This window comes from Mus caroli, unplaced genomic scaffold (genome assembly GCF_978045245.1).
Source record: "Mus caroli unplaced genomic scaffold, Mus_caroli_1 scaffold_1, whole genome shotgun sequence".
Lineage (NCBI taxonomy): Eukaryota > Metazoa > Chordata > Mammalia > Rodentia > Muridae > Mus > Mus caroli.
The window spans coordinates 115,165,997-115,192,029 of NW_028227256.1; the positions used below are offsets into that span (position 1 = coordinate 115,165,997).

Below are 26,033 nucleotides of genomic sequence, written 5' to 3' on the forward strand. Positions count from 1 at the left end.
GCTCTGTGGCCATTTTGAACCCTCCCTTTCTCTCAATTGCAGCACCTGCTCCCATCAGCCTCTATCCAGGATGCACAGCAGTGGCTGCATCGCAACCGCTTCTCACAATTCTGCTGGCTCTTTGCCAGCTTCTCAGGTGAGTGAGTATTGTAGATTCCTGGCTTGCTCATGATCTCATGGGCCTACGGCTGTGTCCAGGGGAACCCTCAGTGAGGTGGGTGTCACAGAATGACTAGGGGCAGTGATCTGGATTCTGGCAGGGACATAGAAGGATATTGGCCATACCAACCATTCTGGATTAAAGCTGTAGCTCAGTTAGTAGACTGCATGCTTAGCATCTAGGAGACCCCTGTTCTATTTCCCAGCACCGCATAAACTGGGTATAGTGCACTTAGGTAGAAGAGTGAGAAGTTCTAGGTTACCTTGGCTGTATAGTTTAAGACCACCCTGGGTTACATGAAACCATGTCTCAAAGAAAAGAAAAAGTGGGGATTGGATTTGGAGAGCCATTGTGTCTGCAGCTACTTCTGACAAGTCATGGGGGGAGGGAGGGGGGGAGAGAGAGAGAGAGAGAGAGAGAGAGAGAGAGAGAGAGAGAGAGAGAGAGAGAAGGAAGAAGAAGAAGAAGAAGAAGAAGAAGAAGAAGAAGAAGAAGAAGAAGGAGGAGGAGGAGGAGGAAGAGGAGGAGGAGAGTCGAGCCCCTTGTAGAGGGGTTTTGGAGCACTAGAATCTGGGGGACTCGATCTTTAAAGATTTCACACTGGGGGCCTCCCTCTGCCCCTTCAAATGGGGTGGTAGGTCTGTCCATGGCTGTCTCTTGAGAGACTGATGTTTTGCCTCTTAGTTTGTTCTGGTTGGTTCCCAGGGTGTGTTTGTATTGTCAACTTTCAGTGATCTGTGTGCTTCTGCACAGACATACACATGTTGGTGGTGGCAGCATGCTGATAAAATCTGTGCAGATAGAACATTGCTGATGAAAAGGACGGGGTGGGGGAGGGGTGGGCAGTCAGGCGGGAGTAGACTTTATCTTCTCTAGCTCTTAGCTTCCGACATTGTGTGGCTGTGATCTGCTAGGATTGTTTATCTTCATGCCATTTCTCTCTGTGGAGGGTCTGGTGCCCACTGAGGGTGAGCACCCAATAGGCTGCCTGTGTATAGCAAGAAGTCACACCATAGCCTCTAACTGTGAGTCCTCTTTGTCCCCTAGCCCAGCTGTGGGATTGGCAGGTATTTGCTTGTAATGAGTGGTGCATGTCTCTGCTTAGGTGCTGACCTCCTGAAGATGTCCAGAGATGATTTGGTCCAGGTCTGTGGCCCTGCAGATGGGATTCGGCTCTTCAATGCCATCAAAGGCAGGTAGGTGCCAACCAAAGACTGTGGCCAGTAGGCTGCCTGTGTATAGCAGGAAGTCACACCATAGCCTCTTTAACTGTGAGTAGCCTGCTGGTGGGACTAGGTGATGGAAAGAATCCTTCTTTCAACATGGAGGTAAATACTGGAGGAGGTGCCAGGAGGGTGGGATGGTGAATGAGTGCCATGTGGAGACCACCTCAGTATCCGACTGCAGTAGCCCTTGCTTGAAATATCTTAGCATTAGTTATTTTTCTCATCACTATGACAAAATGCCCAAGTCAGATTATGAAAGAAAGCTCATTGGGCTTCATTCAAACCGAAGGTACAATGTCACACACATCCTGACATCTCAAGGGATGGACCAGACTGGGACTCCCTAGGGAATGAAGAAAAGACAGACACATGTACAGGAGAGCTGGGTTCAGAGAGAATGGGCTCTCTGATGGAGAAACCTCAGCATGCCAGGGGCTTGGTGTGTTTATTAGAGTTGTACAGGGAAGTGAGGTTATTGCGTGCAGCTGAACAAGGCTTAGTGCATACAGGTAAATAAGAAAGAGGGTTTACAGTATACAGCTGAACAAGGAGGCAGATTTAGCTAATCTCTGTAGGAACAGTCTTTAGGGCATAAATATCTCAGGTGGGTGGAGCCATGGTACACATTTTCAGAACCCACTATCATTAATCATGGACTCTGTCTTAGGGTTTCTATTCCTACACAAAACATCATGACCAAGAAGCAGTAGGGGAGGAAAGGGTTTATTTGACTTATACTTCCACATAGCTGTTCATCACCAAAGGAAGTCAGGACTGGAACTCAAGCAGGTCAGGATACAGGAGCTGATGCAGAGGCCATGGAGGAATGCTACTTACTGTCTTGCTTCCCCTGTCTTGCTCAGCTTTCTTCCTTATAGAACCCAAGACTACCAGCCCAGGGATGGCACCACCCACAAGGGTCCCTCCCACCATTGATCACTAATTGAGAAAATGTCTTACAGCTGGATCTCATGAAGGCATTTCCTCAAGGGAGGCTCCTTTCTCTGTGATAGCTCCAGCCTGTGGTCAAATTGAAATACAAAACCAGCCAGTATGGTACATACTCTGAGCCTCACTCCGGGGCAAGGCTTTGCCATTTCCCATAGGTTTGACACTAGGGCCCTTGACATAGCCAGGTCATATCCACCGCACACATGTCCCTCGGGGCTTCCTCCACTCTGCATACATAGTACGTCATTATGATAAGGAAGTCATGGCTGTAACAGTGGGAGGTGTCTGGTCTTGCTGTGTCTTTAAGTCAGCAAGCAGAAGGAATGCTGGGGATCTGGATTACCCCCTCCTCCATATGCAGTACAAACCCTAGTTCATGAGCTAGCACTGCCTGCATTTATGGTGGGCCTTTTCCCTCAGTGACCCCATCTAGAAACTCCCTTCCTCACAGAAGTTTGTCTCCTAGGTGATTCTAGATCATCAATTAATATTAACCATCACAACCTCCCTCTCCTCCATTGGGCCCAGAGCCTGTGGATCTTGGCCTTTAGTCACTAGCCCAGACTCTGGACACCTGCAGAGTCCAGGATGACAGCTCTGACTCCCCAGGGACTGGGCATGGCCTTGAAAACCACAGTGCAGTTTTCAGGGCTATGCTGTCTGATAGACTCTCCACCACCATGAAAATGAAATATTCTACAACAGTCAATCCAGAAATCTCTGGCCATGTGGGACCCTGTACTGAGGCACTGGAGGTAACATTACAGTCAGACTCAGTTTTGAAGTTTTGTACTTTTCAGTTTTTGTGATGCTGAGATTAGAACTCAGAGCCTTGTATCCCAAGCACATGCTTTGTCACTGAGCTGCTCCTGCGCCCCAAGGACACAGCACAGTCAGTCGTAGAGTGAGAGAACACAAAGCAGGATGAATCCCAGATTTGTCTCCTAGGAGCTGTGCAATGAGAAAGAAGCCATTGCCCCTCTGAACCTCAGTTTCCCTATATGTAGAATGGGGGAGATGAGCCTTGTGTGAAGAACTCTCTCTGTCCAGTTCTTTCTCTGTCTCTTTTCTCTCCCTTGATGGGAATGGAACCCAGGTCTGCACATATGATACACACATTATGCACATGTTCTACCACCAACCTATATCTCACACCACCTCTTGAAATCCAGATCTTGAGATTCGGTTCTACAGAAAAGCCTCAGATTGGCAGGTTGGGAAAAGTCATCTACCCCACCTCTTCTAGAGCATCCTCTGTGAAGCTATAAAGACCCATCAGGACTGGACTCTATCCCCGGAAGCCAGTCCATGAAAAGCATTCTGCATCCCTACCACTGCTTCTCCCCTAAATCCCTTTATACTGCAAGGTTACTCTAGAGTAACAGTCCATCATATTCACTAATTATTCTCTCTGTGTCTCTGTCTCTCTCTGCAAGGAATGTGAGGCCAAAGATGACCATCTATGTCTGTCAGGAGCTGGAGCAGAACCAGCTACCCCTGCCACAGAAGCAGGATGACAATGGGGATAACAGCCTGTGTGGTGAGTGGAATAGAACCTCAACCTGACTCCTGAGCCTGCTCAATTTCTGTTCTCATGTTTCAGTTACTTTTCTCATCGCTGTGACAAAATACCTGACACATGCGACAGCAACTTAGGAAGGAAGGTTTCTTACTACTCATAGTCTGGTGGTAGTTCATGGAGGGAGGACAGGCATGGCAGCAGGAGTTCCAGGCAGCTGCTCACCGAATCCAACATGAGGAAGCAGAGAGCAATGAATACTGGTGCAATTGTCTGTAAATACCTTTCTGCTACCAGCAGAAAGGTGACTTGGCGCTTCCCCCTCCCACCAGCTGCATACCAGGCACCACAGATGAATCAGGGCTCCTCAGGGTCCTCCTCTTTCCCTAGCTGGGTGCCTGTTTGGGCCCAGGAGTCAACATATGTGACGAAGAGAGAGGAAAACAGCTAACCTGTGTTTACCTGTCAGTATGCTTTACCAGTCTTCTTAGCTTGACAGGCATCCATGGCTTGGGGCATGAGAATCCTTACATGTAAGCTGTTGGCTTCTCAGGATGGGGTAGAAACACATTGCCAGGTTCTTGTTAATTTAATGGCCACTTAAAAGAAGGCACTTGCTCCTCTCCCTGCAGTATACCATGCTATCTTCCTGGAAGAGCTGACTACCCTGGAGCTGACTGAGAAGATTGCCAGCCTGTACAGCATCCCCCCACAGCATATCCACCGGGTCTATCGACAGGGTCCCGCCGGCATCCATGTGGTGGTAAGCAATGAGGTGAGCTGACCTGGCCCTCCGGAAGAGCCCCAGATACACTCAGGAGCATCCTCCACCGGATCAGGGGGTCTCTGTTTTCTATGCATGTTGCCTGCATGAAGCTGAAACCCTACTGGCTGCCTATGATATCAGCAAGGGGAAGTTCTTACCACTGCTGAGTCGATGTTGTATGCCTTTTCCTGGGAAAATAGGAACAAGTGTCTTCTTAGGGTGTCAACAAAAGTCTTAAGTAAGAATTTCAAACTGATTCATTTATTGGGCTTAGGAGCAAAGATGACCCCAAAACAGCTTTATTACCGAAAGTCTGTCCCCATAGCTACATAGATGGAGTTTCTCAGTTTACCTTCCAAACTAGTCACTTAAACTTGGAGGGAAGGTGTGCAGAATCAGCTAGAGTCCCATGTGAGGGGCCGAGAACCCTCCTCATGCTCTCTGCCCTCTATAAGGAACTAGCAACAAGCCCTACAATAACAGACATTTTAATACATTTATTTATTCATTTATTTAGTGGGGTGGTAAGGAGGTGAATGGGTACAAGGGGACTAATGCACATACAGAGATTAGAGGATAGATTGAAGGACTCAGTCCTGTCCTTCCTCCATGTGGGACTAAGGAGTCAGACTTGGGGCAAGCACCTTCACTCATCTCTGTGGCCCCACAGGCTCTATTGTGAGGGTCTCTTGTGAGTAATCCTAGCTGCTGTGACTAAGATGCTAATGGCTGTTATACTTAGAGGACAGCCTTCTTCAGTTGTCCTTGGCTGAGTGCTCTTGGGGCAACTGCAGTCTGAAGAATGGGCTACCCATCAAGTAGGAATCATGTCCTGAGAGTTCAGTAGTTAAAGATGGGCTGCTGTGGCCCATGGGAGACACTAGCAAGGCCTCCCTGAGTGATGAAGGTGTGTGCCACTGAGTTTGTGCTCAACACAATCTTGTGGAAGGTGGAAATAGTGGCTAGCAAATATCCAGAAAGTGACAGAGCCTTGCCAGAGCCTTGGTCCAGTCCTGTGAGGAGTGATGTGTTGAGCAGACTTGCCTGCTAAATTGAGCATCCCTTGCCCATGATGGAACAGATGATCCTAAGCTTGTCTGTCCTGGATCTTCCTTCCACTGACATTTCCAACTAACAGCAATGTGTGTTTGGTGTTGTATTGGTCAGTGTTCTTGCACTGTAAGGAATACCTGAGATCATGAACTTAAGAAGAAAGGTTCAGTCTGGGGAGAGGCTCACCTTGAAAGTATGAACACCTGAGTTCAGTGGCCTGAGCCCGTGTCAAAAGCTGGGCATAGTGGTAAACCACAGTACAACCCCAGTGATGGAGATATAGAAACTATCATGGTAGGAGAGCGGCTAAGCAAATTGTTCTCACTATGGCCAAGAAGCAAGGGAGTAGGTATGGGGTACTAAGGTCCCGGTATCCCCTTCACTACTAACCTTGGTGACCTAACTTTTTTGCTGGGCCCAACCTCTTAAAAGTTCCATATCTCAGTAGCACAGAGGCAGTCAGTACAGAGGCCTTTGAGAGACACTCCATATCCAAATCATAGTCACATGGCCACTATGTCCTGGCTGCTACTCCTACTTACATATATATGTATATAGTTCACATGTATCATGTATTAAGTAATATGTACATGATATTCATATATATATGTATATACATGTACATACACACACACACACACACACACACATCTAGCATCTGCTAGCATCCCATGTCATACATAGGAAACTGAGGCACAGAGATACTGAGTAGTTGCCCAAAGATGCTACAGCTGATATGGAGTGAAGTTAAGGTAGAAACCCAGATGAACCAATTGTTGGAGAGCTGAACCAGTAAGAGATCCAACCTCTTGAGAAATGGGAGCTATGGTTTTGTTTGTTTGTTTGTTGATTTTGTGATAATCTCGAGATGAGACCTGAAACTCCTTATGTAGTCCAGGCTGGCCTTGACCTTGCTACAATCCTCTGCTTGCCTCTGTCTCCTGAGCGCCAGGATTAGAGAAGTATGCAACAAGCCCAGCTCAATGAAGTTGTACTTCCTTGTTCTGTTCTGGTTTGTTTTGTGGCAGTGCTTCAGTGTAAAACCCAGACTGGCCCAGAATTCACTATGTAGACCAGGCTAGCCTTAATCATGTTATAGTCATCCTGTTACTGCCTTGTAAGCACTGGAACTATAGGCATGTACCACCAGGTCTAGCTTAAAGTAGCTACTATTTGCTCCTGTTTCACAGAAAATGATCCTGAGACCAGCAGTGCCTGCCTCTAGGGCTAAGAGAAGCTAGGAGGGTGAAAGGGCCCAAGTGGTAGACGACCACACTAATGAACTGGAAGGCATGTCACTTTGCACCTCAAGGAAGATCTGTAGCCCAGAATTTATTGTGTAGCCAAGGATAACCCTGACTTTCTGATCTGCCCTGCCCCCATTTTGGGATTACAGTGCTGGGATTACAGCCCTGCACTGTACCATACCTTCTCTATGCTGTGCTGGAGACAGACTCCAGAGCTTGGTACAGACTAACTAAGCAAGCCCTGGAGCCACATCCTCAGACCCTCAGCCATTTCTGTTTAAGAAGACAAAAACCATGACTGTTGCTTGCACCTTCCCAGGTCCCTGAGGAAGTCCCTCCCCCACTTGCCCTGTGCCCTCAACAGCAGGCAGTTAAGCAAGTGAAGCAGGGAACAGACCTCAAACGCCACCCTGGCTAAGTAGGCCATTCTCATTCCCCAAGTCTCCTTCCCACTCAACCCGAATCAATTTGGAAACCTTCAGCTCTGAATTACTCAGAGTGCTGGAGGCAGCCTGGCCAGCAAGGAGCCAGCCCCTGGGGTGCAAGGGCACTCAATTAAACAAGGGAGTTACTGATTAAGCCCTTGTGGGCCCTGCTTAGGGCTTTTCATGCCCAAGTGGCTGGGCGGCCAAGAGTCCGAACTGGAGCAGGCTGAGGTATAGAATAAATGTACTTCATGCACCATTAGGCCCTGCGGGGAGGGTCAGGGTCGACAGGTGGATGCATTTGTAAGATTTGAGGCAGTAGTCCAGAGCAGGCAATAAAATGTGGGTTCCTGGTTTTTTTTTTTTTCTTTTTAATAGAAAGGAGATTTGCTACTCTGTTGGTTTTGGCATGCATGTTTACATATATTTTTTAACTGCTTCTGAATGTATATTGTGAAATATAGCTTACACATGCAAAGATCCTGTAAAACTAATGTACATTTTGTTTTTAAAACTTATTTTACCTGTATGTGTGCCTGTATATGTGTGTGTGCATACAAAGTGTATGTGTGGAAATCATAGGACACTGTGTGTGAGTGGGTTTTGTGAATGAAATTTGGGCCTACAGGGCTCGCATGACAAGTGCTTTTGCTGGCTGAGCCACCTCACTGCCCTGACTTGCAATTTTAATAAGTATTTAAGGCCTTGCACCCAGGTCACTAGACTGTGATGGTTATAGGCCCCTTTGTAGTATCCTGTTTGGCCCTTGCTTGTCCATGTATATTTTACACTAATCATTTCCTCTTCCCTCCCTAGCGTGCTTAGGGGTGGGGCAGTACACATGTTTGTGTGCTTGTGGAGGCTATAGCATAGCCTTGACCGTTGTTCCTCATGTTCCTCGGGTACTACCCACCATGGCTTTTAACACAGGTCTCTTCCTGTCCTAGCGCTGACCATGTAGACTGTGATGGCTGGTCAGAGAGCCTCAGCAATCCTCTTGTCTGTCTCTACGTGCCCAGCAACTGGGGTTACAAGCCACAGTATCAGGCCTATTTTGTTTGTTTGTTTTTTAACCTGAGTTCTGAGGATCAAACTTGGCTCTTCATGCCTGCAAAGCGCATGTTTCCAACTTGCCATCTCCTCAGCCCAGTGTGGACTGGGCATGCGTTCTCTCCGTGTTCCTCTTTTCCCTCCACCATATGTTCTGATTCACAAATATGTGAGTATGTGCAGCTGAGGGTCACTGTACCTCTGAGTGGTTAGATCCCAGTTGACTCACACTCCTGCTACTGAGAATGCCAAAGATGCACGTGTGAAGGCGTTTGTCTAGGGCATATGAGCAGGAGAGCTTGAGGGGTGACCTCCATCCAGAACATGATGTTTTCTAGAGATTTATCACCTGCAGAGGTGCTAGTTCCCATTGTACACCCTGCTTACGTTGTTATCATCAGGATGCTCTATTTTACAGATGAGGCCGTGGAGCCAGAAACAGAAAGCTTTTCTGTGGTCAGTGTTTGCAAATCATAGTGAGAGCTTAGGAGACATGGCTATGAGTTGTCTTTCCTGATCATGTGGGAGTATTAACCCCTTTCTGTTTGGTCCCTGTAAAGCCACGGACACACACATCTATTAATTATGGTGGTTAGTTAATTCTTGTTCCCATAGCAGAAGACCTGCTGAGAAGCACAGGGAGGAAGGGTTATTGGGATCCATCAGTGTGAGGGAAGTATAGCAGCAGGAGCTGGGGAGGCCACTGGGCCATCAGGAAGCAGAGCGTCTAGCTATAAGTGCTCAAGACACACCCATTGACACCTGTCCTCTAGCAAAGCTCCATCTCATAAGGGCTCCACAACTTTGCCAATGGTACCACTGGCTCTGGCTCTGGTTCAAAGACATTGGTCCAGGGAGCACATTTGCATTGCATTCAGGCGCAATTGCTTTAGAAACAGGTTAGCTAAGTGAGGACATCACTATGGAAGCACCCTAGCTTATAGGCACTCAACCCCGGATGGCACAGTCACTGCGCATAGCATCAATGCACTCGAGGGGACTGCTGTGTGAGGGGACACTCTAAAATAGTAGCACAAAAGATAATGTGTCAAATGTGTAAATCAGCAGTGGAGTAATTTAGGGTCACTACCAAGTGTGTGTACTGAGGGTCATCTGTACCATACTGGCCACATAGTAGGGTGCTTACAACTTTACCACAGACATGAATAGGATGTGTTACCAGGATGACAGTGCCACTAAGCAATGAGAAAATTTCAGCTCCACCAATTGTATTTGTGTTTTGTTGTTGACCAAAATGGGATTGACTGTGCTTAAATTTGTTATTTGTTTCTGAGTCAAGGGTCTCATGATGTAATAACCCTAGCAGGTCTAGAATTAGCTCTATGGGCCAGGTTGGCCTTGGACTGACTCACAGAGATATGTCTGTCTCTGCTTCCGGCGTGTTAGGATTAAGAGTATATACTACCATGCCTGGTTTTGTGTTCAATTTTTTTAAATATATTTTTTGTTGTAGCATAAACTTTCCTTTAATGAGTCCAGTAAAGACCTAGATGACCCAACATATAATAAACAAATAGATGTTTTATCTTTTACATTTTTGGAGACAGAGTTTCTCTGTGTGACAGAGCATTGGCTGTCCTGGAACTCACTTTATATACCAGGCTGGTCTTGAACTCACAGAGATCCACCTGCCTACTTCCTGAGCAATGGGATTAAAGGCATGTGCCACCACTGCCTGCCTATTATCTTTCACTAACTTTTTTTTTTCCCCGAGACAGAGTTTCTCTGTGTAGCCCTGGCTGACCTGGAACTCACTCTGTAGACCAGGCTGGCCTTGAATACAGAAATCCACCTGCCTCTGCCTCCCAAATACTGGGATTAAAGGCGTGCGCCACCTGGCTCTTTCACTAACTTTTATTTTGTGCATGTGGGCATGTAGAGGTCAAAAGAGACCCTGAATGGTGTCCTTCTGGTGCCTCCTGTCTGCTCACACAGCAACCTCTTTATTGATGGGGCTGTCTCTCCAACCCCCCGTTAAACCTTTGTGATGTCATTGTGAAGAACATGTCTTGCCTTTGCCTTTCAGATGGTTCAGAATTTCCAAGATGAGTCTTGTTTTATCCTCAGCACATTAAAAGGTAAGCCTCTCTCTGCCTTCCTGATGATTGAAGAGTGTTTCTGTGTCCCTTGGTGTCATAGGTGATGGGTGGCAGGTGGGATCTGCCAGTCTAGGGTCCTCCAGAAGATGCTGAACTTAGAGCAGCCTTTGAGAGCAAGGAAAACCAAGTCTTCTCATACCTAGTCCTAGCCAAACCAGAATGGACATCTCCAGGGGCATGGTGGCACACACCTTTAATCCCAGCTCTTGGGAGGCAGAGGCAGGCGGATTTCTGAGTTCTACAAAGTGAGTTCCAGGACAGCCAGAGCTATACAGAGAAACCCTGTCTCGAAAAACCAAAAAAAAAAAAAAAAAAAAAAAGAAAAAAAGATCAGGAGACTGGGTTCACTGAGACCACCTCCCACCCTGTTCTGGGGTCCTAGGCTGTGTGTGTTAGCTTTTTGTTACTGTGACAATGTGTGAGGTTGGTTATTTGGGCTCAGTTTGGGAGGTTTCAGCCATGGCCAGTTAGCCCTGTTGTATTTGGCCCTGTGGCAAGGCAGCACATGAAAGTGTGAGTGTGGTGAGCTGCTCTGTTCCCTTCAAGACAGCTGGAAAGTGAAGGGAGAGGAGGGCTAAGGCTCAGTGTTCCCTCCAAGGGCTGATGTCATTTTCTCCCACTTGGCTCCACCCCTTAAAGCTCCCATCATCATTCGCTAGCATAAGCTGGTGACTAAACCTTTCACAACATGGGCCTTAAGATCCTAATTAGCACAAACAATTGCAGAAAGCCATAGTTTGCCTAAAGCCTCCTCCTTGAGCCTAGGGCTGTCTATGGTGAAAAGGCTCTTTGTCCAAACCACAGTGCCTGGGAAGATCATTCAGTCAATATAGTGCTTGCCATGCAAGCAGGAAGCCTCTAGCTCAGTCTCCAGAACCCATGTTTTGTTATTGTTGTTTGGTTTTGTTTTAAAGCTGGGCATTGGTGGTGTGTGCTTGTGATCCATCCTAGCCTGGTGAGACAGGCTCACTGGTCAGCCAGCCTAGCTTACTTGGTGAGCTCTGGACCGATGAGAGACTGTCTCAAAACACAGGGTGGATAAACTCCTAAGGGATGATACCTTTTGACCTCTGCACAAGTATATGCACACACACACACAGTAATTGTGTAAACAGATGCCAAAACCTGTGTAGAAATTCCTGCTTCTGTAAACAGACTCTTCCTTATGAAGTCATTTGAGTGATTTTTGCCTCTGTCTTAACACATGCCTTTTGGGACACCCAAGTCACACTGTACCAACTCTGTACCTGTGACACATGCCCATGCTCAATGTTTCTCTTGCAGCAGAAAGCAATGACGGCTACCACATCATCCTGAAGTGTGGACTCTGAGCAGCAGCGCCTGCACCTGTCCCCTGCCCCATGGATCCCTGGCTGTAGAAGGTGCACCACTGTCAGCTGCTGTCTCACCTGACAAGCTCAGACTAGGAGGGACTCTACCCAGACCAGGAAAGCTACAGACAATCATGGACACAAAGTCTGGTGTACAGAAGAAAGCCAGCGGTTCCCTTTCCTCTTGGCTTTTAGGTTTTTAAGTTTCTTGTTCTGTTTCCTGGGCAGATAGTGGGGATGTGCATCTCTTAAACTCTGAGCCCTGCAGTTGGAGGGTCCTTTGATGTATTGGTCCTTCCTGTCTCCTCTCTTATGTCACCCTGATCCTGCTTCTTCTTGAGTCACTGGCTTCATGGCTAGCTCTGCCAACCTCACAAGGACACCACACACAGTTCTCCTCCTAATACTGACTTCCTTTCTCAGGACCCTGGTAGCCATGTCTCTCCTGTTCTTGGATGACTTTATAAGACTGGAGCTATTTATTTTGTGCCTTCCATTTCTTTCTCAGTCGCCTTGTCTCTAAGGATCTGCTACATTCAAGCCCAGAGTCTCTGCATTGACATGGTAGATGGCACAGTGTACCTATGTGACCTCTCACAGCCATTGTGTATTAGTTCCTTTTCTGTTGCTGTGATAAGATTCTCTGAAAAAGGCAACTTGATGAAGAAAGGGCTTGTTTTGGCTTAGATTATGGTGGATATTATGGTGAGGAAGGCGCTGAACAGAAAGCTAGCTGATCTCATTTTCATACACGTAGGAAGCACAGAGAGAGAGAGCAAGAGCAGGAAATGGTACAAGCCTTCAAGGACCACCAACCCCAGTGACATACTTCCTCCAGCAAGACTGCATCCTCTAAAAGCCCCATAACCTCAGCAGACTACATCACCAACTGGGACCAGGTGTTCAAATACATAAGCCCATGGGATACATTTCTCATTCAAGCCACTCATTTTGCCCATGTGACCTCCCTCAGTTTCTAGTTAGAGATGCTATGGACTAGGAGATGACATGTGACTTCCTCACCAGGGGAGAGAGGTGAGGACAGAATGATTCCTTGTGGACCACTACTGTGTAGTCTCATTTCTGTTGAGTAAAGAGTACTAAGAGGTGAAGATTCTGTTATCCAGTGGCCTTGACCATCCGTTCTAGACATTGGGTTGGGGTATGTCTCGGATCCCTCCCTGGCAAGTATGAGGCCCTGGGCACCATCCCAGTACTACAGCAGGAGGTGCTTACTGAATTCTCTTTTTCAGACAACCTCAGCTAACCACTGCTGTTTGCCAAGTGGCCCGGGGGTAGTATGGTGTTTTTTTCATTGCTCATTTAAGATTCTATGTTTTCCTAACTGTAGGTATATAGATAGGGTGCTTTGTCTTTGTTGGCATGGTTGAATTGTTCACTTTTTTTTGTTTTGTTTTGTTTTGTTTTTTTTCGAGACAGGGTTTCTCCGTATAGCCCTGGCTGTCCTGGAACTCACTCTGTAGACCAAGCTGGCCTCGAAATCCACCTGCCTTGGTCTCCCAAGTGCTGGCATTAAAGGAATGTGCCACCACTGCCTGGCTTGTTCACTTTTCTTAACCCTGGGGGAATTTGAGGATCAGTAGCTATGGTAGACTTAATTCATCGTTATTACGCCTACCCAATGCTTCAACCACTCTTTTCTAATCCTCGAGCCATAGTGAGTTACTTCTAAGCTCAAAGATTTGCCAAAGGTTTTGGCAAATATTATTTTACAGGCAGAAAAACTACTCTCACAGGAAAGATGAGCTCTCAGTTCCTTGTCTTTTGAGACATGTGGGTGGGGTTGACAGCTTTATTGAGATGTTGGTGCTGTGAATATATTGGCACAGGCTTTCTGTGGACAGGGTTTCATTTTGGGAATGTGCCTGGTAGAATGGACAGCTCATAAGGTAACTTTTCACCGGTTTGAGGAACTGCCCAGTGTTTCCCACGCAGCTACACCTGTTTGTATTACCACCAGCAATGGAGGATGGCTCTAGTTTCTCCACCTCCTCATCAACATTTGCTGTGATTTCTCATTCTTGCCCGCCTGTCCTCTCTCCCTCCCTCCTCTTCTTCCGTGTAGTCCAGCCTGGCCTCAAAGTCACTAAGTAGAAGAGGATAATTGAACGTCTGATCCTCCTGACTCTGCTTCCTAAATGCTAACAACATAGAAAAGTACCTCCACACCTAATGTATGCGGTGCTGGGACAGAACCCAGGGCTTTGTGCTTGCTAGGCAAGAGCTCTCTCTACCAGCTGAGCCACCTCCCTAGTGGTGACCTGTCTTTTATTACAATATCCTGCTGGTGTCATGCATGTCTCTGGCTAATGATGTTCAATGTCTCTTCACATTGATTGGCCATTTGTATATCTTTGGGAAAATGTCTGGTTATGTCTTGCCTGTTTTTAAATTGGGCTCTCTTCATTGAATTGTACGAGTTGTTGATGAAAATCCTTCATCAGTTTTTCTCCATTCTGCTCCATTCTGTAGGCTGTCTTCACCCTCTTAATGGTTGATGCTCCTTGGGGTGTACATGTTTCTAAATTGGTTGTGCTTATTAGTATGAACCAGCACTCCCAGTACTCAGCTGAGGCTCCCGAGGCCAGCCCAACCTACATAGTAAGACCCAGTCTCAGAAACAATTGTCATCATTATTTTAATGTGTGTCATGCCTGAGTTACCTTCTGCTGTTTGTAGTTTTGATGTGGATACTAAGAAACCATGACCTAATGCAAACTCAGGAAAATCTGTGTTTTCTCCTTAGAATTAAAAAAGCTGTTTATTTTTATTTTATGTGCATTGGTATTTTGCACATTGGTATAGTATGTGTGTTTGTGTGTATGTGTGTGTGTGTATATATAGATGTATATACACACATACACATAGATCCTTGTAAGAGTGTTAGATCTTCTGGAACTGGAGTTGCAAGCAGGTGTGAGCTGCCATGTGGGTGCTGGGAATTGAAGCTTGGTCCTTTGGAAGAGAAGCCAATGCTCCTAACCACTGAACCATCTCTCCTGGTCCCTCTTAGGAACATGATTAAAGTTTAGTTGTTCCAATGAGTTCTGCTCCAATCTGAGTTAGTTTTACATATATCATATGTAGTGGGAGAGTCTAGTTTCATCCTTTTACATGTGAGCATCTACTTATTTTACCCCTAATTACTGAAAGGACTGGAGCTTCTGTAGTCTGGAGACCTCTGATTCCTGGATCTCTGTGAGCACGGTGGGACCATTGCTGATCTCTTGTTCCTTTTACCTTCTTGGTCTGCATTTGGGTCTACTGCTCTTATGGTCACCTCCCTCCTCTCCTCTTGTGTTCTCTCTCCTCCTGTCAGCAGGACTGGGTGGTACCCCTCTGTTCTGTCATTTTTCCTGGCACTAACACTTCCTAGTTCTAGAGGAAGGTAATGACCAAATGTTTCCCAAACGTTTCCATGCTTGGATAGAGAGGCAACCGAGTCACTTAGAATAATATGCTCAAGGCGAGACACTGGGAGAAACAGGACTAATTGGGCCTCTGACTTTCAGCCCATCGGGCTATCTGTGGCCCCTGTTCCCAAGTGATAGCTCTACATGGGCTAAAGGAAGAGAGACTAAACTGATACCTTTTTTTTTTTCTCATACCAAAGTGGGTCTAAACTGGAGAGCCAAAGATGGCACACTGTAAAAAGAGCAGATGGCATGGGACCTTCCAAGTCTTGTCTTGGGGTCTGTATTAGTTATTTTTCTCATTGTTGTGAAAAACATCTGACCAAGGATGTGACCAAGGAGTGAGGGTTTCTTTCTGGCTCACAGTTTGAAGGTCCAGTTTGTCCTGGCTGAGAAGTCTTGGCAGCCAGAGCATGGGACAGATGGAAGCAGAGGCAAATGAATACAATGTTTATCTTACCATCTCTTTTTTTCTTAGTCAGGGTTTCTATTCCTATACAAAACATCATGACCAAGAAGCAACTTGGGGAAGAAAGGGTGTATTTAGCTTACACTTGCACATTGCTGTTCATCACCAAAGGAAGTCAGGACAGGAACTCAAACAGGTCAGGAAGCAGGAGCTGATGCAGAGGCCGTGGAGGGATGTTATTTACTGGCTTGTTTCCTTATAGAACACAGGACTACCAGCCCAGGGATGGTACCACCCACAATGGGCCCTCCCGCCCTTGATCACTAATTGAGAAAATGCTGGATCCATGAGGAGGCATTTCCTCAAGGGAGGCTCCTTTCCCTGTGATAACTACAGCTTGTGTCAAGCTGACACACAAAACTGCTACTACACCTTTTTACTCTGCAAAACTTCAGCCATGAAATGCTAGGGTAGGTTTTCCCACCTCAGATAACTAATCTAGAAGACTCCTCATACACTTGCTTGGCAGGGGAGAGACCATGATCAAAGAGATGGTCTTTCCTGGGTAATGTTTATTATTTGGATGTGCTTGACTGAGTAATTTTTGGTAGTGGGGGAATGTATTCTTGCTCCTGATGAGTGAATTAAAGGAATAGAAAAGAAACTCACTGGCAGACATAGTCAGAGGTTTGTTTCCATGGTGATACTAAGTCCCATCACGTTGACAATCAAGATTAGCCATTGTGGGGGTCTAGAAAAAGGTCAGACATTGCCCTAGTGACCTCTTACCCAGTCTGCCTGGAGCCCCTTGAGAGCTATTAACCAGGAAAAGGCTAGAGCCCATAAGCACGTTACCAGTTCCTAAGTCCAGTGTTGCTTCAGGGGCTGGCCCAAGTAGCTGGAGTTCTGAAAATTATTAACACATCAGTGGAAGAAATAGAAAGACTCTTTAGCTGTTGTCAGTGGAAAGTTGAGGTTGTTGGGGGCAAGGAGAATTGAATATGGTCACTGCCTTAGGTACACTGGAGGGACAGGACCAAAAGTCAAGGGTCCCAGGCTCCCTTTAATACAAGGTGAACAGTAGAACCCATTAGTAGAGTGTTTGTCCCTGTGTTTGAATGACAGAACTGCCCCCTAAAACAAGAAGCATTGACCTGGAGACCTGAGAACCTGGGAACTAGTCAGTAGGTGAATCTGAGCTGCGGGAAAACTTTACCATTGTTTCCCATTCATCAAAGTCATGTGGTGGACAGGTGACCTTTGCTTGTCCTCAGTATTCAGTGCCACCAGTGCTGCTGCAGCTGCAGGTAAACCCGAGTGGATGAATGTCTGCTCACCAAGTCCCAGGCTTTCCCTGACTGCAGCTAGGTGAGTGTAGGTGTGTAGGTGTGAGTGATGTGCTGCTATCTGCTGTCATCCGAGCCAGTCTACTTGGCCAGTGTAGAGTGTTCTTTTCTCTTCCCTCTTCCAATCTCTTTGTCCTTTGAAGATAGGACTACTGGGCCCATAGAGCAGTGAGACTCTGGGAAGTACCCAGACTCCTTTCCCAAGGCCAGCTCTCCTTAGCTGCTTCTCAGCCTCACTAGGAGTCTCTGACCCCTGCAGGCACTGCTGTAAAGGGTCTCTAGCCTGGGCCATCAGGCTGTTCTAAGGACTGGAGTGAAGAGGTCTGTGTTCCCTTCCTTCCAAAGAGTGCCCTCCCTTTATATTTGTAAACAGGAACTAAACTCAGTGCTGTCCACTGGTTTTGCCATCATTTAGTTACTAGAGAGCATTATCTTCAAACCTAGTTCAGGGAATGATAGCCTTGCCATCAAAAATTACACTAAATTACTGTATTTTGGATTGCTTGTGTTAAATTATGCAGGACTGTGGTGTGGCTCAATGGCAGAGCGCTTGCCAACTGTGAGCAAGGTTCTGAGTTCTATCCCTAGTACCATAAAACCAATAACATTGTGGAGAGCTGGGTATGGTGGCAAAGCTGTAATCCCAGTACTCAGGGCAATGCTGTGGCCAGGGAGTAAATGTAGGGTGACTGAGTCTGAGGCTAGTCTGGACTATTAAAAAATTGTTTTCTCTTGTGCCAACATACTTAATTTTACCTCTTTGTCCTTAAATACTGATATATTTACTCCCCAACTCCTTTTTTTTACATTTTAATGTATTGTCTTATTTGTCAGTGGTAGGGAACAAACGCAGAATCCAGGGCCTCACACATGTGAGGCAGGTGTTCTACCACTGAGCTAGCCCCTAACCTCAGTAGCCTTCTCTCTCCTTAGGATTACTTAGGGCACTCTCAAGCATTAAGGGCTGTCTTAACAATGCATTTTGCATAAACTTAGGAGAAGTAGAAGGTGCATTCAGAGAAGTCTGGAGAGTTCCTTGCCTTCTGTGTATCTCACTTCTGGAAAGTTCTGCTCCTCACTTGGCTCCCAGGGACTATGCTCAGCCTTTGCATGAGAGAGAGTACAGAGGTCTCTTCCTCAAATGCTCCTGTTACCTGGAACCCTGCTCGGCCTTTGTCCTGGTCCTCTGGTCAGGGTTTGATAGAAGAAAGGACTTTTGTGCTGTATTTATGGGTTGCGGAGCTGTAGGGGGTAGCAGTGGCCTGAGTCGCCTACTAGAACCTGCCCTGGAAAGGACAGACTGATTTCAGCAGGTGTCTTGAAGACTAAACCCCTGTTAGCTTAGCATCCCTGGAGCCTACAGACCCCTCCCCATATATGCTAGACCCTTCCCGTGCGGTTGTGATTTCTAGGCAGCTTCCTGTCTTCCCTAGACCCAGATTTCTACAGTACTTGTGGGGCAGAGTGTGGTGTTCCCTAGGGATGTTCATCTTTTATGGCTTGTCTATCTGTAGACCTCCCCCCTCCATGTCTTCTGCATCCCCTTGAATCCTTCAGCCACTCCAAACCTGCCTATCCTATATTCCTCATTGACCTGCTTCTCATTGAGTTTTTATCTCAAGCCCTCTGCCCAGATTTCTAGCTGGGGAAACCATTGAAAAATGAGAGACAGACTGGGTCCTTAAACTACAGGAAGTTACACATTCTGTTTTCCCCAGAATTCTATACCTGACTGCATGGAATGGATCACATTCAAAACATGGATATGCTACAAACAAAATTACCCTTGGGTCATGTGTACAGCATATGCGGAAACACAAGTGGATCTTGTGTTTCGATGTAAATCCCATCCCCAAGATAACTGTATTACATTTGTATGTATTGGTAGTTCAAGATCTCAACCCGCCCAGGTAGAGGCTTGTTTATCTAGGATATGCAACCTTCCGTGGACTGAGCCAGGTCCTACGAAGGCCACATCTGTGAAGTACATGGACAAGCTTCTTCCCACATGGCTGCCCTGAGGCTTTGTCACTGGGCTGACGGAACAGCGGGAGAGAGCTTTGTGGGGCTAGTATTAGAGACAAGCAAAGGGGGACCGTTTCAAGCACTGACCTATCTCTTCCTGCTGGGTAAAGTCTTGGTTACTTACCATGTTCTTTCATGCTTTGAAGTGATTCTTTCTTGAGGTTTTCTCATCTACCCTCTTCTTCCTCCAGGTGGGGTGATTCTTTTCTAAAGGTGGTAGGGTTTTTTAGGTGTGGTAGTCCAGACTGGTCAAATGTGTGGAAAGGGGGTCATGGAAACCCATGTTGTCATAATGCCATGTTGTTTTTGTACCTGAAATAAAGCATATTTTGCACTTGTAAATGAGAAATCTGTATGTGGGCTCTGTGCTGGGTCAGAATGCAAATAAAACCATTTGTACTAAACCCATGTGGCTGGAACCTCAACTCGCTTTGTTTATTGAACTGTAGCAAATGAATTTACTACTGTAGAGTATTGGGAGACACAGCTCAGTGGCATTAGGAACACACACACGCTGCCCCTATGCTCCATCTGTGGTGTTCTTTCCATCTTGCAGAACTGAAACCCTGCTGCCTTATTGAACATGGCTCTGCAGTCCCTTCCCCCAGCCCTTTGCAGCTACCACCTACTTTGTGTCAATCTGAAAATGAGGGGCTTCACTTAAGTGACATTCAGTATCTGTCTGTTGTAGGAGATTAGGTTACAGTATGTGTTAGGATCTCCTCTGGTTTAAAGCTTAGGGATACTCTCAGCTGGGTGGCTGGGCCATGCATGTGTTCACTCTCATTGATCACAGACCTCCCCCCCCCACCCCCCATCTGTGACCATCAGCTCTGCAGATGGGCTCTGCAGATTCCAAAGGCCCTAGTTTTGATTCCTATAATTTCAGCAGTGAGGAGTAGAGGCAGGAGGGTGAGAAGTTCAAGGTCATCCCTGGCTATATACCAAGACTGAGGCCAGGCTTCCTTAAATGATACACTGTCTCAAAAACCAAAAAGTGACACCTTGGGTCCCTGCAGAGTCACCTCTTTGGACCCTACAGACCTCTGATGTCCAAGGTTTGACCTCAGCACCCCACTCCCCTGGTACCTCCTGGACCTGGACCTATACTGACCTTGCTGATGGCCCCTGTTGGTGACTGGGAAGGCCTGTGATGTCCTGCTACCCTGTGTCCCTGACACAGGGATCTTTTCCCTCCCAGAGAAGTGTGGAACTTGCAGACCTAGGTTAGAAAGGTCTAGCTTAGACACCATGACATGTCTTCCTGTCTTATTAAATCTTACGTCTGCTATTTTATTATAATTATAAATTTCTGCTTCAGATTGTCTGATGAAGATGTATTTTTAGCTCTGGCACTTTCCCCCTGGGGTTCCCAATCTGACTATGGTTATTCTCTAGAAAACCTCTCTTCCTAGGGCTTACGACATAGATCAGCAATAGAGTACTTGCCTTTTGAGCATCAGAACCTGAACGTTAAATTTAAAAATTTTTAAATACATGTTTTTTAAAAGCCAGCCCTGAGGAAGTAGAGACAGGCAGGTACCTAGAGTACTGGCTAGTTCAATTAGTGAACTCCGGATTTGGTGAGGGATCCTGTTTAAGTTAGGCAAGCTGAGCATGGGGGGCATATGCCTTTAACCTCAGCACTTGAGATAGAAAGCCAGAGAGGCAGGAGGATCTCTGTGAGTCTGAGGCCAGGCTGGTCTACATACCTAGTGAGTTCCAGGACAGCCAGGGCTACACAGAACTCTGTCCCAAACAACAACAAATTAGGCAAATAATGATAGAGTAGGACCCTCAGCATTGACCTCTGACCTTTACAAATACACACACACACACACACACACACTACTGTACACATGAACATGTACAAATGCCCACGCATATGCATATGCATGTGTGAGAATGGACTGGGGAAGAAAGAAAACAAGAAAAATGCCAGTGTTGCCCACACCGGTTCTGCCTGGCTGTATTCTGAGTCCAGTACCAAGGTCTCTAGCACCCCTATTGAGGCTCAGCCCTTCTTTATAAAAGGAGGCCAGGTGGTAGAGTACTTGCTTAGCCTACTGGAAGTCATCCTCAGCATAAGCAGGGCATGGTGATACATTCCTATGATCCCAGAATTTGGACGGTAAAGGCAAGAGAATCAGGCATTAGTGTTCATTGTTGGCTACATGGAGATTTCAAGGCCAACCTGGGTTACCTGAGACTCTGTTTAAAGCAACAAAAAAGCCAAGGCAACTCTTCTTGAGGAGCCCATACCTGGTGCTTCAGGGCAGCAGGGGTGGGGTGCTTAGGGGTGGTGAGAAGAAAGTTGATCTTTAGGACCTATTTGTTTATAATTCATTCATGTTCTTTTCCAACCAGTTGTCCTCTTGAGCCCACAGTGTGCAGTACCAGGCACTACAATGCCGACAGGAATAGAGAGAGGGTGACTGTCTTCTACTTCTTGCAGGATCTTTCCAAGGCCCCTACTTGTGTGGCTAACTCAAGCATATGCTGTCAACTTTAAGAAAAAAAGTGCATTGTTTGTGGAAAGACAGAGTGAGCCTGAACCTTCCAAAGCCCCAAGGGCCATGTTTGTATACCAAACAGTGACGGGCAGTGTGGGGCCGCCATGGCTGGGCACACAGAGGCCCACTGTCAGGCAGGGCTGAAGGTCGAAGCTCCTGCGTGACACAGCTGTGGCACTGGCCTGCTGGCCTCCAGGGGCATGCCATAGGAAGCAGGAAATTGTGTAGACTTATCCTCCCAACCCCTCGTTTAGGAGAGAGCAGCTCAGGGCTACTCTGGAAGGCAGAGTGTTGTGTGCTCTGAGGCCCCCAGAAAAACCTCAGGACTGTGTGAGGACTCGGAGCTAGTTTAATCTCTGTGGTTCCTGCTGCTGCTGGGGAAGCTGAGGCCCACTGAAAGGAAGCAAAGAAGTCAGGTGCCCACACCATAAGCTGTGTAGGCTGAGCCACCTTCTCTTTGTAGCTCAGGCTAACCTCGAACACTATTTGATCTTGAACCTGTGCTCCCAACTCCACCCCGAGGGCATACTATGCTCAGTTTGTGGTACTAGGGGTGGGGTGGGGGTGTGCATGCTTAAATCATTTTCTCTACACCACATACAATGCACCAATGAGTGCTGCATTGCTCTGGCCACCAGTGGGGTGTCCAACAAATCATCACCATGTGGCAGATAGAGATGTGAAGACGCTCATCAAGATTATCCTGAAGCCAGTTAGAAAAGCACCAGAAGCCCTTCTCAGCTGAGCTGGGCTTCATACACCAGTAAGTGGGAGGAAAGCCCGCCATACTCAAATATGGACCAGGTGCATGCTATGTAAATCAGCTATAAAAAGGTCCTGAGTCTCCTGCACACAGCTTTTCTTCAGCTACCCTTATTGGCTGTTTGTTTGATGTGTGAGGATGTGCACACATGTGCTACATTACATGTGTGGAAGTCAGAGGGAAATTCATGGCAGCAGTTCTTGCCTTCCAGCATTTTGGTTCTGGGAATCGAACTCAGGACTTCAAGTTTGGACAAAAGTGGCTTTATCTGGGGAGCTATGTTGGAGCTAAGTTTTAAAAAAAACTTGCTTTAAATTATTATTTTTAGTAGCAACAGTAATCTTACTATTATTATTGTTGTGTATGAAAGATATGGATGTGTGGTCCTATGTCTATGATGAGGCCAGAGGAGGTTGTCATTGGCTGTCCTCTGTCACTCTCTACACACAGCAGAAGGCCCACAAAGTGGATACCAAGGAGTCAATGGTGACACCAGGTATATGGACACGGTCCTACTATCCCAAAGTCACAAGGCTGGCTTTCTCTGGAAGGGAGAGGCCATGGTGCCTGGTGGGAACACAAAGGTGTCTATTTATGGACTGTGGCTTTGTGCAAAGTCACCGAGCTGTGCTGTTTTGTACTTTTCTGCGTGTGAATTCCATTGCACAATGAGGAGCTGACAGGAGAGGAGGGGACTGCGATAAACTAAATGTGCCATTCAGCTGAAGGACCTGCCCTCGGGGTGTGTCCAGCTGGAGAGCAGTTCCCGAGAGCTAGAGTAGTTCTGGCTTCCCTTGCATCAGCTTCCTGGTACAGGCGTGAACGGGATGCTAGGTACCCTCCCTCTGGGCCTCACCCACCTTTGCCATACTTCCAGGCCAAGGGGGTGTAGTTTCTCTACTGTCCTTATTTAAGGGGACTAAGAATTCTAGCAGCTGGGGCCTCACCTGGGTGTGGAAAGAGATGGCCTTTTAAGGTCTTATCACATTCCATTCATTTTTCCCCCCACTCTCTCTCTCTCCCTTTCCCCCTCCCCCTCTGTCTGTGTGTATGTGTGTGTGTGTGTGTGTGTGTGTGTGTGTGAGCGCGCGCGTGCATATGACTTCCTCACTTGAGGCCACCTGTGCGTCTCTGTTTTTAGACACACCCAAGTTTGATGTCTCCCTCTCTCTGGCTTTCCAAGTTCAGTGGAACCCTTACTTGGCTCACTCCTGACCTCCTGACCTGGCAGGCCCAGACACCATCCTTTGCTTTCACGACCCCATAAGGAATCCCTGGATTACATATTTCCACCCCCCACTGGTTACCTGATCCCAGGGTCTCTTGCATCTGCTTAGAGTCTGGACTTTAGGGAAGGTCTGTCTGTTTGTCATCTTCAGTAAAAATAACCCTAGGAGAGCTGGAGAGGTGGCTCAGTGGTTAAGAGCACTGACTGCTCTTCCAAAGGTCCTGAGTTCAATTCCCAGCAACCATATGGTGGCTCACAACCATCTGCAATGTGATCTGACGCCCTCTTCTGGTGTGTCTGAAGACAGCTACAGTGTACTCATATACATAAAATAAATAAATAAATAAATCTTTAAAAAAAAAAAAACCCTAGGAAGCCATGTGTGATTCAAGCCTGTAGTCATAGCAACGAGGCAGGAGGATTATGAGTTTCCAGGTCAACCTGGGCCACACAGTATGTTCACATATGTGTGTGCAGGTATGCGTGCCAATATATACACATGTGGAGGGCAACCAAAGCCTGACCATGGCTCTCTTCCTCTAATGCTTCCTGTCTGAAAGAGGGTCTCTCAGAGAACCTGGAGTCAGCAGGGCTGGCCCCTTGCTGGCCACTGAGCCCCATAGATCTCCTGATTTCACCTTCCCAGCACTGGGACTATACCTGGGTGCTGCCTGGCATGGGTGCTTGGGATTTGAGTCCAGGCTCTCAGGCTTGAGCAGCAAGTACTTTCTCTCTGAGTGAATCCCGCAGCCCACAGCATGAATGAATGGCTTCCAGGAACCTAGTGATCAAAGAAGGCCTCTCTATAGCTTCATGTCGCAGTCCCGCGCCATCTCTTATGCCCTGTCGGTCCTCTGAATCTGCTTCATAATGCCACAGAGGGCTGTGTCTGTCACTCGCCCATGGATTAGGATGCCATCCAATGGGATGTAAGCTTTTCTTTCTTACCCTCTGTGAGGCAGCCGCCTAGAGCAGAGCCAGACAAGAAGATGTTCGGTAAAGACAAGAGGGAGCAAGCTGGGGAGATGGCTCAGTAAGAGCGCTTATTGTGGAAACACAAGGACCTGTGTTTAAATCCCTAGGTCACACATGCCTAGGTGTGACTGTGAGCACATGCCTGTAACTCTAGAGCTAGAGGAGGGGGAGGGCAGAGACAAGAGGGTTGCTGGTTTTTTGGCTTCCAGCCTGGCTCTAGGTTTGAGAAGGGATGCTGTCTCCAAGGAACCAGCTGGACATCAACAGAGTAGGTCACCTGAAGTCCTCCTCCCACCTCTGTATATGGGCCCACTTGGGTGCACCAACATTCATTTGTGATCATGCACACCCCTATTCCCAACTTACACATAGTGACCAGATGGGGCTTCTCCTCGTGTCTCACACGTTTGTACTTTCCACTCACCTGTGTTACACCTGCTGTGACTATTGATGGCTGGCACTGATCCCTCACCTCTGTCCCTGCTCTGGCTGCCTGGTTCTCCCCTCAGAACCCCAGAAGAACACTGGGCTCTCCCAGAGCCCGGCCCCAACTCACAGGAGCTGATTGCTTCCAGTCAGGTGAAAGAAAAGGCACATCGTCAAGGCTCAAGAAAGTGGGCCTTAGGTGCTACACTCTAAGGGGCTTACCGGGCCTGCGACTCAATGTCATTTCCTTCCCTCTTTTCCCTGTCACCTGTGGGTGTCAGGCACCAGCATCATCTCACTTGGTGGAGCCCAAAGTGCAGAGTAAAGTTCCCATACCATGAGGCCCAGATCTGATTTAGACCTTACCCATCCCACAGGACCTAGGGCATGAAGTGAGGGGTCTTATTGGGAATGTGGGAGGAGGTGCCTGGAAAAAACCCCACATCCCCACAGACCAGATTTGAAGGTTTGGGTGTTTTCTGGACATCATGTTTGAGATGAATGTGTTTACTTATGATCTCTCTCTCTCTCTCTCTCTCTCTCTGTGTGTGTGTGTGTGTGTGGCCACAAACTAGAAAAAGACTTTGGATCCCTTGGAACTGGAAGCATAGGCAGGTGTGAGCCACCTAACATGGGTGCTGGAAATTGAACCTTGGGTTCTCTTGAAGAGTAAAAAATACTTACCAGTTGAGCCATCTCTCCAGCCCCATGTTCTTATATTCATGCATGCCCACCTCCGTGTGTACGTGTAGGTACAATGATCTGTGATCTGTGCATGCATGTGTGAAGGCCAGAGGTCAGCACTGGGTTTCTTTCTCAATTGCTCCTCATCTTATACTTTGAGACAAGCAAGGCCTCTCACTGAACCTGGAGCTCACTATTTGGGCAAGAGTGTCTGACCAATGAGCTCAGAGGTCTACCTATATCCACATCCCTCTTCCCCTTAGCACTGGGGTTATATGGGTGCTGGAGATTGGAGTTCAGGTCTTAGGAGGTGTGGCAAGTACTTTACCCACTGAAGCATCTCTCCAGTGTCCTGTTTATTTCAGAGTCTCGTGTAGCCCAG

General features: G+C 47.2%; 1 protein-coding gene across 1 annotated transcript in view; it reads left to right on the forward strand.

Moving 5' to 3' along the window:
* Tfcp2l1 (transcription factor CP2 like 1) overlaps window positions 1-19,470 on the forward strand; it is a 59,381-nt gene extending 39,911 nt beyond the window's left edge. Inside the window, exons 10-15 of the mRNA XM_021159286.3 lie at window positions 43-136; window positions 1,266-1,356; window positions 3,774-3,877; window positions 4,489-4,631; window positions 10,445-10,496; window positions 11,802-19,470. Coding sequence (XP_021014945.1) covers window positions 43-136; window positions 1,266-1,356; window positions 3,774-3,877; window positions 4,489-4,631; window positions 10,445-10,496; window positions 11,802-11,848 — 531 coding nt within the window. The 3' untranslated portion in view covers window positions 11,849-19,470. The remainder of the gene's footprint in view (window positions 1-42; window positions 137-1,265; window positions 1,357-3,773; window positions 3,878-4,488; window positions 4,632-10,444; window positions 10,497-11,801) is intronic.
* The last annotated feature ends 6,563 nt before the right edge of the window (window positions 19,471-26,033 follow it).